The following is a 15,231-nucleotide window of genomic DNA, read 5'->3' as shown; positions in this document are numbered from 1 at the left end:
TTTGCTAACCAGTTTTATTTTCATACTGTATGAATGTATACACGGGATGCAAAAAAGAGTATAGTTAATCAAGCCAAATACTTGATTTCCCCAATTATAAAACGTCTAGGCTTAAAACTGAAAGCAAAAACATGGCTTTTTGAAAGTGTAAGGATCTTTTTTTTTGTATTTGTATTTTTAAGTCAGAAGAGGAAAGAGTTACTTTGTGAGCTGGAAAGACAATGCTGTATCTTTAACATTTAAAACTTACTCTTACGTGATGCCGTTTGTATCACAGTTCACACTTATGTAGTATACTCATGGTGTAAATTCAGGAGACTTATTTTCACTTCCAAGCTACATATTAGAAGTTAAAGTGCCTTGGATTCTGTAGGTTGCGTAAATAGACCATGGCAATGTAAACACTCAGAGTGTATGACAATGGACTTGTTAATGTATACTGTTTATGATACATATTAACTAAGGAATTTTTGAAACGGAATTTACTTTGCATATAATGTACCATTAAGACCATAATAATCAGACATAGTTATCTGTGCTTGAAGTTAAATTGTGAAAGGCAATGGATGTGTGCTTTACCTTATTTTAGAGGATGTATCACACACTTTTGTCCAGAAATGGATAGTGTGTCCTAAAGTAAAAGTTATTTTCATTCTTTACCTTTTGTGGGTTAAAAACCACAAAGTTGAAATACAGTCTGCAAAGTATACTCTAAATATATATGAGATGCCTGTGAGCAATGCCGAAACTTAATTGATATACTGAGAAATATATAAAACATACAGCCACTGGATTGAGAAAATGAAAATTAATATATGAATGTTTTAGCTAACACTGTGCTTTGCCCCCAGAAGCTCTTGTTTATTATTGTGCGCTTTAGTAGGAGACAGAAGCAGTATCAACTGGAAAAACATTTCTTAGTGAATTGAGAGCAGTATGACTTTCCAGTTCCTAAGTGGGAAACCTGGTTCTTTGGTTTCTTTGTTCCTAGTTAAGCTAGTCCCAAGCTATTTTAGCTGAACATTTTACATACTAATGGAGTCTAGGGAAGTGCCTTTGACAGCTGTTCATAGGATAATAGTGAAATACACTATTTAATACTGCATGCTACCGCTGTAAAATGTGGGGAGTATCTTATAGAGATCTTGGTGAGCAGAGCTGTAGCCACTTTAAGTTTAACAAGTGTGTGAACCTGAATGAGGAAGTTGTATTTTCATATGAGACTAACTAGTACTCTTTTCTTACAGGTAAAGAAAACGTGCACAGAATCAGATGTTCCAGAACCCCAGAATTCCAGGTACAGTAAAATAGAGGCCAATACTTCACTAAGAAAAATTGCAATTTTTGAGAACTAATAAGACATTAGACTCCAGATACAACTGTGTTTTAAAACATTGAGTTTAAGAACTTATCTGTATGGAAATTACACATTAGACTGGCTAGGATGCCATTAATCATAATATTAATAAAAAGGGCACTGATTGAAGTCAACTTTAAAGAACAATAGTGGGAACATCTCTAGGAACACTTGGAAATATATTCCCTTAGCATTCATTATTTTAAGTTCACCCTCATTTTTCTTTCTAATCTCTTCTTATAACGTATTCACATTTGAAATTTTGCCAGAAACTGAATGCCTCTTAAATTTGTTTACCAAAAATCTACCTTTTTTTTTCAATCAAACATTGCTAGATTTTGCGAATGCCATCAAAGAGAAAAGATAAAAATTAACTTGGCATTCTCTTTATGGTCATATAGAGCTTGAAGAAATGATGAATTAAAGTGGTCAGGCCACTACATACAGGAGTTAGCCCCATTTAGTTGTTTGTGGTTGGACCAGATGCCTAACAGACATTTTTAGGTCTATACGTTTTCATTGTTTTTATTTCAAAATTTTAAATGGGTAAGTAAAAGTATTTTAAATATCATAACAATAGTAAACGCATATCCTTCATATGATATAAATGATATAAGTTAACTTCTTGCATTAAGAAATTTGTTTAACGGTGAGATGGGTGTTAGTTTATTTTGTCCTACTTGCTCCAGCTTATAATGTATGTAGTGATTCTCTTGGTATAGTAAAACAATACAGAGCTAGGTAAAATGTTAATGATCACCATATTTTCCTTTTGGAAAGCAAGTATATATTATATACAGTCCATTCACAGTTTGAGTAAATCTTCCTTTGTTTTATGTAATATGATATTCTTATAATTAATTCCTAGATATCTTATAGTGAAATGATTGCGTGTGGTCTTTTTTTTGGATCATCAAAAGTATATAATATGATATAGGGTTTTTGACATATGATCTTTGTCTTTTACGATTAGACATCAAAATAGAACCAAATACTTTTAACTTATTGGAGCTTTAGGCAATGGATGAACCATTAAATTTTTCCGACAAAGCAAAGGAATTCCAGGATGCATGGAGAGGGCAGACTCAAGCTCTAGTCCTTGTGGACATTTCCTTCCTGACCATTTTGCTGACCTCTGTGAGAAACCCACCTATGACTTATAGTTTAACTAATTAGATAATCTTTGCAAGTAGCTGGTCTTGAGGGTTAGTAGGGAAAACAGAACATATAATTATATTCTTTTTATTAATATTGTATATCAAAATGTTTTACTCGAGGCCGCTCGGGTTTTTTGGACATATAGTGTTAGTGCTTGAACAAATTTTAAACAAGCAGAAATGCACCAAAGTGATTCAGTGTTTTCAATTTATATCAGTAAGTTAGAAAAGAAAGAGAGAATTCAGATCTCAATGTATTTAAACCTGGAATTAGATCATTCTCATTTATCTAGCAAATCCCAACCCATATGGCCTTAAAAGTGCCATTTTATTTTTAAGATCAATAACAGTTGTTTTTAAAAGATTGTTTTAAATATATTTTGTTATATATTATTATTATTATATAATAGAAACTAATTGAAAAGTGTCTTGACCTCTTGGAAACTACTAGTTGGTTGCCATGGATTAGCTGCTTCTAAAAGTTTCCTAATCTGCAATATATGGGTAAAATTAGGCAAATCAATTTCTAAGGATTCTAAAGCTTTGTGATATAAAAAACAAACACATAGGGGCTTCCCTGGTGGCGCAGTGGTTGAGAGTCCGCCTGCCGATGCAGGGGACACGGGTTTGTGCCCCGGTCTGGGAAGATCCCACGTGCCGTGGAGCGGCTGGGCCCGTGAGCCATGGCCGCTGAGCCTGTGCGTCCGGAGCCTGTGCTCTGCAACGGGAGAGGCCACAACAGTGAGAGGCCCGCGTACCACAAAAAAACAAACAAACAAACAAACACATAAAGCACCCTTGTTTATAAAAACCCGAGATGGAAAGGCCTTCAAGAAAACTTAGAATCATTTATTGATTCAGTGTTGCCCAGACATTTTGATAGTGTCTGGTCCCTCCTCCTAACTTATGGTGCAAATGACAACCTCCACACCCTCATAGTGTCAATAACAAAAAGAGGTGGATATTCTTGGATTCTCTATTTATTCACAGATATTAGGTCTGGGAGTGGCAAAATGGCATTAAGTCAGTGCAGTGATGGAACACCAAGAAGAGAATAAAGATACGCTATAGAACATCTTACACAAAAAGGATACAATAACTTACTGAATAGTCAACGAATCAAGGGATGCCAAAATTAATAATTATTATATGCATGTACTGAGGTTTAGTTTTTATAAACAATCAGAAAAAACATGAAGATGCCTTTATTATAGATAATGGACAGCATTCTTTTAGCATATACATGTATGGGTACATTCTTTTTTGCTCATTAAGAACCACAAATATTCATATATTCTCTCTCTCTCCCCCATGCCTCCCTCCTTCCCTCCCCTCTGTGTGTGTTTATATGTGTGTAGGGGGGGCAGGGAGAGAGAGAAAGAGAGTTAAGGCCTGGGGCTAGGTAATTCTATTCTAAACAAATCTATAGTAAAGAACTGAGCTCAAAATGAAATAAGGTATCAGCATAAAATGCATGGGAGCTGGAGACCCACTGCCTTATAAAATGCTCCCTCACTTGGAACCTAAAGCTAATATCATTCATTTATTTAGCTAGCTTTATAGTATGTTGGTTTTGGATTTGAAAAGATTAGAATAAATGCAGATGGAAAGTGTTTTTACAGTAGGGAAGTAATTAAATTGGGCGTGGAAACTTTGCCAGGGAAATTTTTGGAGTGACATATGTGTATCAGCAAATTCTTTGTCTTGCTTGGCCTTAATTCCTCTTTTGGAAAGAGATGCTTGGCCCGCAGATGTGACTGGTAGATTAGAAAAAAGAGAATTTACAAACCCATACAATATAAGGAAGGTAAAATGTCTTCTTAGAAATAATATTATGTGTATATACTGAAAGTCAGACGTTAGGGACAGTATTCTCTCAGTTTCATAAGACTGTATTGAACTTGATGTCATATGGAAAGGGATAGAATGTGCTTCATGGAAAAACTGACATTCCTTAAATGTACTTTTTTTGTTGTTTTACTTTCCTCTGTGTCGTAACCATGTTGAGAATGTAGTGTTGTTGGCCTTTGTTCCTAAAACCTACGTTAACCTTCAAATGGGTACATGAGAAAACTAAAATTTATATTTCTCATGCTTTACCTTTCCCTAAAATTAAGTCTATTACTAGACAGACCATCTTAAAATCTGAATTATCATTTTTATGTTGATTTTTTTCTATATTCATGGTGACTTTATTTGTGTAGATTTGTGTCTAACATGTGCCATCCCTGAAAATACATGGTTTTTTTAAAATTTAAAATAATAGATATCTCCTGTAGTGAAATTAGAAGTTTCTATGAGTCTCCCTTTTTTTTTTTTTAACTCTTCTACTTTTCATTTATGAGGTGAGGAAATAATTTATCTAATTCTTTAATTGCATTCTTGGCAAATATCTTAGAGTGCCTCTATGTTAAAATAGTCCCCATAATACCTGAATGATTTCTCTGGTAAACTTCTGTTTCTCTTTATTTTTCCCTTTTTGGGCCACTAACTAGTAGAGCATTTTCACCAAGAAGAGATCAAGAACTTAGAAAGGAGATAAAACTCAAATCAGCCAGTTTTGTTATATACTTGTTCTGTTAATTAAGGAGTAAATGGAAATAAAAATCTTAGTGAAATTGAGCTATGAAGTGACTTCTGGGAATTATACCAGTTCTTTTCCTATTATTGCTCTGTCTCATTGTGGCTACAGTATTGCCAGAAGATTACAGTAAAGAGATCTAAAGGAGAATATGAAAGTATATATATAGGAAGTACTTATGGTACATATGAGCTAAGATGATAGTTTTTGCACATGGAGAATAAAAAAGATTCTGTGGGTAATGATGAGGGTGCCCTAGTCTATACTAACTACAACCATCAAGAGAAAGACAGAACAAATCTGCAGCTTTTAAGGAAGCATTGGAATTAATCTCAGTTTAATATCATAATATTTAAGTGAGCCTCAGGAAGTTTATCTATTCAATGTTTATGTGTAAAAGCTTAAAAATGCAACTAATTCATCTTATGTAAATAGTTATGATATGACAGTGTTATATTTAAAGTATTAAGTTATACATGATTATTTTCTAGCAAAATAATTATTGCAATAATTCCAGAAGCCTGAAATGTTTATCTGTATATAATTGCCTGTCAAAAAATTAAATGCTATATTGTTTTCATAGCAGTGAAAGCTGAGGGCCCCTTGGTGAAAACACACATTGTATTTCACTGTGTCAAATTAGAGGTCCATTTAGCCCAAAATTCTGTCTCCAAGAAGCATCAAAAATTATTAATACCAGGTTGCATTTCCTCAAACCTGAAAATGTCAAGATGTAGTTCCAATAAACTTAGATTCTTTCAGTAACACAACCTAACTGTATAGTCCATGGAATTATTTAACCATTTCTTTGACTTAGTAATACATCATTGACTATCTTCAGATCCTGAGATTTTATTCTTGATCATTTTTAGCTTTCCTTCCATTTCATTTTTTTTTTTTTTTTCACATATAATCTCTGTTCACAACTCTTGACGTAGCCCACCATGTCTAGAATGCTCTGGCCACTTCCTATTACTCTAGCCTCAGTGTCAATCAGCCTTCCCCTGTAAGAAGATCTGCATTTACAGATGTCATGCTCCTCCCTCCACAGGGGCTGGACTGCTCCTTCCCCTCTTGCACTACCCTCCCCCTCCCAGCTTTGCTCACCTGCTGAATTTCAACTCATCCTTCAGATCTCTGCTCAGTACATCTTCCTCAGAGCAGCCTTTGCTGCTTCTGGTCCCACCGTCATCAGGGCCTCACGGCCTTCTCCTTCACGGTTGCCTCGTTTAATTAATGCCTGACTCATGCACTACACTATAAGCTCCACAGAGTGAGGGATCATCTCTGCTTTCTTTTGTTCCCCATTGTAACATTAGGGTATAGCACAGGGCCTGGCACAAAGCAGGTCCTCAGTATATACCCGTTAAGTGAATGAATAACTTCCAAATACAAAAATCCAGCTTGCAGTCTCTCCTGGAACTTCTCTTGTAACCACAAAGTCCTAATGTAATTTTATTAGGGATTTTTCTCAGCCATCTCAAACTCCCTTTGTATAGAATGATTACTTTCCATCCCCCAGGATCTTTTCTTTCCAGTGATAATTCTCTCAGTTGTCCTGCCTCAGAACTTCAGAATAATCCTTCACTTATTTCTCTCTTTCCTTTCCCAAATCCCGTTGGTCATCAAATTGTATTTAATTTTCCTCTGTTGTGTTTTGAATCTCTCTATCCTGCCCCTTCCCACTGCCACTATGGAAGTTCAGGCTCTTGTCACCTCACCTCTGAACTAATACAACAAATCCCCTATGGCTTCCTTGGATATAGACCTTGCCTTTCTGGCCTGCCGGGCTGTGGGACGAGCCTTTCTTAAATGATACACTTTCCATATGGGATCGTTCGTTATTAGACACACAGTATTTAGTAGACATTTAGAGTATACACGGAAGCATGAACGAATAACTTTAAAAGTGAAAGTGTGTGCAAGAGGTGAAAATGAGGACATGTACTATTCATGTCTAATTGCTGTCCATAAGAGGTCAAGGATTACTTGGGCTACCTGTTATCCACTCTCTTATTGCCCTTATTCTGGTGTGTTAGATGTTCATTGAGTCCCATTTCATTTTCTTCCTTTAGCTCTAGACTGACAGAAGAGTTCTTGAATTTAACATGGTCCCTAGAAAGTAAATTCCAGAAAAAAAATATACCAGTCACACAGGTACCTTGATTTTCATTCCCTTTTCCTGTCACCATTACCTACATAGACATTAGAGTGAAATACGATATTCGTGTACTGTGTAGTTCGTTAGCTGAGAGCATCTGTTTAGGAGAGTACTTCCCTGCTAGTTCTACAGATGAGCTCATTTCACTGAGGAACAGTCCAGAATGATACACCAGAGTGTAGCCTGAATTCTGAACACGGTGGGCCAGAGTGGTTAGGAAGAGTTGCATGGAAGTTTTAGGGCTACAGCTGGGTATAAAAGGAGAGATAAGATTTGAAGAAATGGGAGAAAGAGAATCCACAGTGAGGTTAAGGGGGGAAAAAGGACTAGAAACTGAAATTGAAAGGTAGCTTTTATGGATGGTTGGTGAGTCGTCTCATTTGATTCATATGGAGAAATAGTCGATGAGATTGGAAAATAGGTAAATTCGCACAGATTGTGGTTGGCTTGGATTTCCTGTTCATCTGTTACCCACCTGTGTCCTCACTGCTTGGCTGCTTCAGTGTCTTTATCTCTCTTTATGATGGTTGGCTGGCTGCTCAGTCTTATTTTTTCTGCAGGACCCACAATAGGAGGAAAATATCCATGTGACACTGCTCCGATTTTGTAATTTTTACCTCTTCAGACACCAAGATAAGAGAATCTCTCTCTTTCTCTTTATCTCAGTTCCAAATTTCCATGGAAGGGAATGGTATCAGAGTGGCTTTCAGGAGCCACCTTTAGGAACATATGTATCAGTGGTGAGAACAAATTCCAAGAAAAGTGATGCTTAGCAGCTAAACCATCAGGTGCCGTCTACTTTCTACCTCTTCCCCACCCAGAGCATACAACCCACCTATTTCATCCAACACCCCTTCCCCAAGCCCTTCATTTTATGTAATCCAGCATATATCACTCGCTCCTTCCCTGATTATATATAACTCACTGGTTATCTGTTTCACTAGTATGGAGATTTGGAGCTCGATTTTAGGTCAGATGTCTACAAACTATGATCTGCAAAGTAGAGATCTCCTGCGAGAGCATTAAGTGGAGTGGCAGCCAGACTTCCAAGTAAGAGGAGCTGCATTCACCTCTTTTTGTAAACCCTTCTACCAATTTTTGACCTTCCTGTCCCCATCCTCAAACTGACCAGTTACTATTCAATGAACCCAATCTCCTTTTCTGCTCTCAAAAACCAATCCAAATAGAAATTGTTTTCGCCATTTCCTGTGGTTAATCCAGTTGTTAGATAATTGATGAGTGTTCTTCATACTGCAGTTTAAATTATTTACTTTTCTGAAGGTAAATTTGCCAAAATGAGTATCTAGTTCTGGACTTTTCTTTCTTTTGAAACCAGTTCTCAGACCTACCTAAAGAAATACAATCAGCCGTCAATCACTTGTTGTCCAAACTTGAAATTTTGGCCACCTCTCTTTCAGGTATTAGGAGGTCACCACTGAATTTCTGATCAGATAATAATATTATTAAAATTGTACTTGCGATGACAGATCAGCCATGGCACAGGTGCCATGGAGGCAAGGAAACCAACAGTGAGACTTACTTAAAAGGCCTGAGAGACATTTAGCAAATTGTGGTTATATTTTGGAGACGATCTTATACACCATTTATTTCATGGTTTAAACATATTTTCTAATTTTTCTACATCATGTATTTATTTTTTTGTGTGTCTTAAGAATGTGAAATAATGGATTTGGCTTGAAATCGGCATAGTGGCAGTGGAAGGACCTGGATTCTTCTTTCTGACAACCTGCATTATCCTCCAAAAATAAGAAAACTCCTGATTTCCTCACATGTATTAGTGATGAATTCCAGAGAATGGCTATGTTCCTGGTCAGCCTCTTCTGTACTAAACTGAGTTCCTCTGAAGTCTTTATGGTTAATGATCTAAAACAGTCTTTCCGGAGACTCTTAGCTGCTTTGAATTAATTTGGTCAGAGTAACACATCACATAAAGTAGCATTTGTTTAGTGATTTTTATCCAGAGGATCAGAGGAGCTAAGATAAGACTCTACTTTGCATCACAGTAATAATTAAAATTGTTATTCAATGTGAGTAGAAACATTGGGGGTCCCATTTTATGTGGGGCCGACTTAACATGAGAGCAAACTGGAGGAGCTTAGTTTTCTTTTCAGCAGTTCAATTATAGGAACATTTATTCTTGCCCTTAAAGTTACCGTTTATTGTGTATCAGCCATGTGTCAGGCACTGGTCTGAAAGCTTGAGATACTTCAGTGAACAAAATAGGAGCATACGTAATCGTGGAGTATGTTAGAAAGTGATCAATTCTAGGGATAAAAGGGAAGATCAGGAGTATTGGGGAGAGTAGATTGTGATTTTAAATCAGATGATATTTAAGTAAAGCCTTGAAGGAAATGAGAGAGTAAGTCAAGAAGGCTGGGGGAGGTGCATTCAGTTCAGATTGAGCGATGCACAGGCCCTTCAGTGGACGCCTGCCTGGCATGTTCAAGCAACAGCGGGGAGAACAGTGTGGCCAAAATGGAGAGAGCCCAGAGTTTCAAATTTGAAATAGCGGCATTCTAAAAAAAGCCACTACTTCTAGTCTTTCCCATATTTTGAAAATATTTACTTGGAATTTAAATACATCAGTTGCAAATATTTGTTCTTGACTCATTGGTAGTAGTCTCTGGCAGGCATCTCATCCATCACTGCTACCAGATGGGACTGATCCACAGCCAGGAACACCTCTCTTTGCCACACCACACACATTCTCCAAGACCAGGGAGGGCTCTCTCCTGATCAGGAGGCTTCAAGCGTCTTCATCAGCAGAGCTCGAAAGCCTGAAGCCTGTTTTGTTTGTTTCTTTTTTTTTAAGTAATGTTCTTAAAGTTTCAGCTGTAAATATAGATGAGGGCTTAGTAAAGATTCTAAACATTCGATTCGTGAAGGTGCAGGGATTCTGCCATTATCTCACATTTAATCATCACATCTCAGTTGTCTTAGCAACCTACACAATGTTCTCATTTGCTTTTCAATAAGCCAAGGGATGAATGGATTCTTTGTTCATGAGTTTATGAATTTCTATCACCTGATACTTGATGTCTTTCTGGCATGCTTACTGTGCCAGATAACTGTCTCTATTTTCTTAAAATTCATGTAACCAAAATTAAACTCTGTTTTTCCTAAAAAACTAAATTTCTAATGGGAAACTATCCAACCTCAGATAAACATAAATAAGTTTATGCTATAAAATGTTTTTGTTGTAACTGTAATTAATTTCCAAGGCTCAGCAAACTTGGCAAACTCAGTTATCCAGCAGACTTGACACATGCGGGCATATCTGTGAACTAAAGAGAAAGAAAAAAGCCTGATGACAAATCTAGGTGTCATAGAGTCGATTCCCCCAAAATCACATGTTTGCTTCTCTCTGATGCTGTCTTGGAGCGTATGTTCTCTTACCTTATGTATATCTCTAATTTTCGAGCTCATACTGTAATAAAGTGAATGTGAGCATGCTTACACGGCATAATAGGCGAATGTGGTAGACTGCCTGAGTTCAGATTCCAGCTGTTTGGCCTTGTTGCAAGCTACTTTACTTCTCTGTGCCTCGCATATCCTCACCTGAAAAATGGGATTAATACCGTATTCTCCCATGGGGTTATTTTAAAGACTAAATGAAGCAATATAGGGAAAACACTTAGAGACGTATCTGCTACATATTAGGTGAATTTAAACGACGGCTCTTATTACAAGTGCGCATAGTGATGGTATTGATAAGTGACAGTGTAACAATAAAAAGAGACAGGAAAATAATGAAACATAAATGTAAGAAAGCAAAATGCTTAATCATGTGGGATGTTTTGGTTATTAATGCTAGAAGCCCTGTATGCTTTAGGAACCCCTGAGGGCAGCCCTTAGTACAGTGTACTGATTCTCATTAGTGTTGATCACCTTGATTCTATAAGTGAAAGTTAAATTGTGCTTATCATCATAACACATTTTAGAATTATTTCTATATAAAGTGATTTCCTTTTAAATGTGCTATTGCTTAAAGTGGTGTACATCTTAGCGACAGCGAGAATTTTGACTAAACCCTAACGAGCATTCTTTGAAGGTTCTTGATAGCTGCGATTTTGTAGAATTATTCCTTTTTTCCACTAATAGGAGCAACTCAAGTGTCTGGATCATTTAGAGATTTTCTTTTTCAGTCCAGTTCTGGTACCTAGCACAGTACCTGCCGCATAGTAGGAAACCAGTAAACATTTATTATATGAATGAATGAATGAATGAATGAGCAGCCAGTTTTTACTTTTTTGTTTCTTTTTTGGTGAGAAATTCTTCATGCCTTTACACTATTCTCACCATGATATGCTGCATTATAGCTGATAAGGCTTAAATGTCATTTGTAAACAAGGGCAAATCCGAGAGAGGCCTCTGTTTGCTGTAGCAAGGAGGGTGACTACATCCCAGCTTGCCCCAAGTACAATCCCAGTTTACTTCGGCTGTCCCAGTGTCCCCTCTGGTTAGAGACACTTGACTTTCAAAAAAAATCCCGGTTTGCCTGATAAATAGTATGATCACTCTAATTCAGATCATCATGCCCTTACCAAACTTTTTGAGATAGAAAATGTGACAATCAATCTCTCTTTCTCCATCCCTCCCTCCTTCTCTCTTTCTTCCCCTTCCTCTGTGTCTTCTTCTCTTTCCTGTCTTAGGGGTGACTTTTATCATGGGACATTGCACTTTTATCTTTAAAGTAACACTATGTGAAAATGCTCCTTGAAACAAAAGACCACATAGGAAATGATTGTTCTGTTCTATAGGCTTGACTTAAGTAGGAGCTTGTCTGTTGCATTCTGTCATGTGATTAATTTGTAGAAATTCCATGCTTCTCAAGAATAATACCATCTTTTCAAGAACACACCCAGTCTTATTACATGACATGATATAATCCTGTATTATTTATCCTCCCCCGTGTTACCCATTTTTTCATTTTCTACTATTCTTCTGATGGAAGATCCAGAGTCCCAACTAATGGGGATGTTACGTATCATGCCTGGGAAAAAGATGACTAATGTGGTTTGGCAAAATGCCAAGGGAGCAGCATACCCTCCAGCAGCAGCTGCTGTGGGAGCACCATGCCTGGCATCCAGCAGGAAACAAAACCGGCTGCTGTCGCTCAGACATGGATTTTTACATAGTCTTAATCATAACGTTGCAGAGGCGTTCTTGGGGTAGTTATTGTTGTAAGTTTCTCATTATGTATTGTTGTTTCTTTCAAAAAGAGAAGCAATGCTGGGCTTCCCTGGTGGCACAGTGGTTGAGAGTCCGCCTGCCGATGCAGGGGACACGGGTTCGTGCCCCGGTCCGGGAAGATCCCAGATGCCCCGCGGAGCGGCGAGGCCCGTGAGCCATGGCCGCTGAGCCTGCGCATCCGGAGCCTGTGCTCCACAACAGGAGAGGCCACAGCAGTGAGAGGCCCGCGTGCCGCAAAAAAAAAAAAAAAAAAAAAGAGAAGCAATGCTGATAACCATGGTGGAGAGAAAAAATGAGATGTGTGTGTACATGACTAGATGACCCACTGTGTGGATTACCCACCAGTCTTTCTCCAAAGGGGATTTTAAGAGTCGATTCTTTGCTATGCAGGACTGTCCAGCACATTGCTGGACCGTCGGAACCTGGCTTCTTCCAAATCTCAGTAGCAGCCCCGTCGCTGTGAGAACCCCAAACTCCCTGGTGTGTTTTCCCACGCTCCCCAAGTACCCAATAGATGGCTGATCGCAATCAGAGGAGGCTACTGTGTATCTTAAAAAATTCATATGTGTCTCGTGGAGGTGTTTTTAAAGATTTGAGAAATACAAGGTTTAGAAAATGATGCTAGGGAAGCGAGGCTTCCAGAAGCCCAAATGGGTCACTCCACTTCGTTGGAAAAAGCGCTCTCTTCTCTTCTATAGCCCCTGACAGTTAACCCCAGCTGTGGCTCTCACAGACACTTGACATTGGAACAAGGGCATCCAGTGAGAGTATAGACAACAAAACACGGCTCATCAATAACTTAGCAAAAAAACGGAAGGTCGGTGTCCCAGTAACACCATTTGACTGTAGGTGCTACTTAGACAGTCAATAAGCCCCAGAGTCGGAATTCAAGGCCTTTTCCTGACAACGGGAAAGAACAATGTAAGGTTTCAGAATTATTTTCCAAATGTCTGTATGTTCAGTGCCTTTTACTCTTTCCATTCCATTTCCAATCTATTGAATTTCTCCTGACAAATTCTTGGTATTAGGGCATATGAATTTTTATAAAATTTCGTTTTACTTTATGGAAATGTTTTTCTTCATGCAAGGGGAATTAGTGATCTTTGAGGAATATTAGGAATAGTTGGCTTATAAGTATTGATAACCTCTCCTTGGTTTCTCATGTATGAGTGCTCTGAAAAGGGATTGGAAAGTCTTTGGAATTAATTTATCTTACTTGCATGTGCAATATACTCCCACATTCTTTACATTGCATTCTTTTGTGCATCCTTTCCCCTATGGTCATACATTGAGAGTCCTTTTTAATTAAAGCAGTTGAGTGGCTGCTAAATAAAATTGGGAAAGAGAGAAGACAGGCAAAACGGAGGCTTATCTTCAGGTCAAGAATCCGATGAATAGCAAAGGAATGCTTGTTTTCCATCCCTGCAATTCCCGAGAGTAACCAAACTGGTTTTACAAACCATGTGAATTGATTCTATGTGTCTTGGGAAGGGCAAGGGGGTTGTTTAAACTAGTTTATTTGAAATATTTTGAGTTTTTTACTTTTTAAATAATGTTACCTCTTTTTTACGGGAAGGAATTTTATGCGATAGACTTTCATTAAATTGAATTTTCACCTCCAAAGTGAAGCTGCATATCAATTGGTTGAACTCTCACTAACTGAATGACTATCAGGGCAGGTTTCCATTTCTTCTTATTTAAGGAGTCAGATTTATCCAACTGCTATTTTTTTTTTCTTCATATTTTCATGTTACTTTTACCCAGCGGGCTTTTCTGTTGATATCGTCAGTAGTAAGAGTTAAACTTCTGAGTCTGACATGTGTTTCTTATTTCAAAGTTCTCTCCTAAAATTGCTCTTTTTGCATGCATGCTATAGGTTTATTTGAAAACTTTGGTTTTAGCACAGTCCAAAATTTCGATGAAACTGTGGACATTTTCTTGGGTAAATTGTCCATACTGCAGAATGGGAGGGCGGTTTCCCAAAGAAAGTCCTGGAATGACTTCTCTGAAAAGAGGCCAATTTGCAGGTTAAAATTGTGTTTAGTAAAATCTTGCCCCCCAACTGTTAACTTGTAAAATGTGTATATAAACAAGAAACCTGCACAGGGTTATTATAGCTGATACATTTGGTACGTGATGTGGGACGATTGATTTGTTTACAGATTAATCATAAAGCATGTGGATGAAAGTTAATTAAATAAGAATAAGGTATAGCGTCACTACATGGTTATTTATCTTCTGACTAAATGTGTGCCTTCCAAGGTCTGCAGTCTTTCAGGCTTCTGTTTAGAGGAGTGCCAGCTCAGGTCATGCTAAATCCAGGTCAGAATCTGAAGGGAATCAGCTTGCTTTGCTAGTGGATTTTCTGGGCATAATTTATACATGCTCAAATTTTTTTTTCAGTGTCAGACCAAGCGTATTTATGTTATAATTTATTCTTCATTTAATTTGGAGCAAATATAAATTATTCCTAATGAAGCATTAGGGACAGAAGGAAATTACTTTTGTTAAACAAGTACTTTGGTGTATTTTCCCCCTCTTTCAAGTAGAGGATTCCTGTGAAAAACCAGTATTCAATATTATTCATTATCTGGTTGGTTCACTAGATCAAGATGTCCGTGTGTAGTGTAGAAAGATGGCAAAAGTTAGGGAGTTAAAAACAGGTTGATACAAGCTGTTGAGAAAAAAAAATCAAATGAGACCACTTATGTTTTAAATCAAGAATATGTTTTCAGTGAAAATATTTTCTAATGATTCACAG

At 37.5% G+C, this 15,231-nt stretch overlaps 1 protein-coding gene across 9 annotated transcripts in view; it reads left to right on the top strand.

The window, feature by feature from the left end:
- EYA4 (EYA transcriptional coactivator and phosphatase 4) overlaps positions 1-15,231 on the top strand; it is a 298,986-nt gene that overhangs the window by 172,638 nt on the left and 111,117 nt on the right. For all 9 annotated transcript variants that reach the window (XM_049695614.1, XM_049695613.1, XM_049695616.1 and 6 more), the window contains exon 3: positions 1,248-1,297. In XM_049695614.1, coding sequence (XP_049551571.1) covers positions 1,248-1,297 — 50 coding nt within the window. The remainder of the gene's footprint in view (positions 1-1,247; positions 1,298-15,231) is intronic.

The sequence above is a fragment of the Orcinus orca genome, chromosome 12 (assembly GCF_937001465.1).
Source record: "Orcinus orca chromosome 12, mOrcOrc1.1, whole genome shotgun sequence".
In the NCBI taxonomy this organism is placed as follows: Eukaryota; Metazoa; Chordata; class Mammalia; order Artiodactyla; family Delphinidae; genus Orcinus; species Orcinus orca.
The sequence above is the reverse complement of the archived record's forward strand: the minus strand, read 5'-3'. Positions and strand labels throughout refer to the sequence as shown.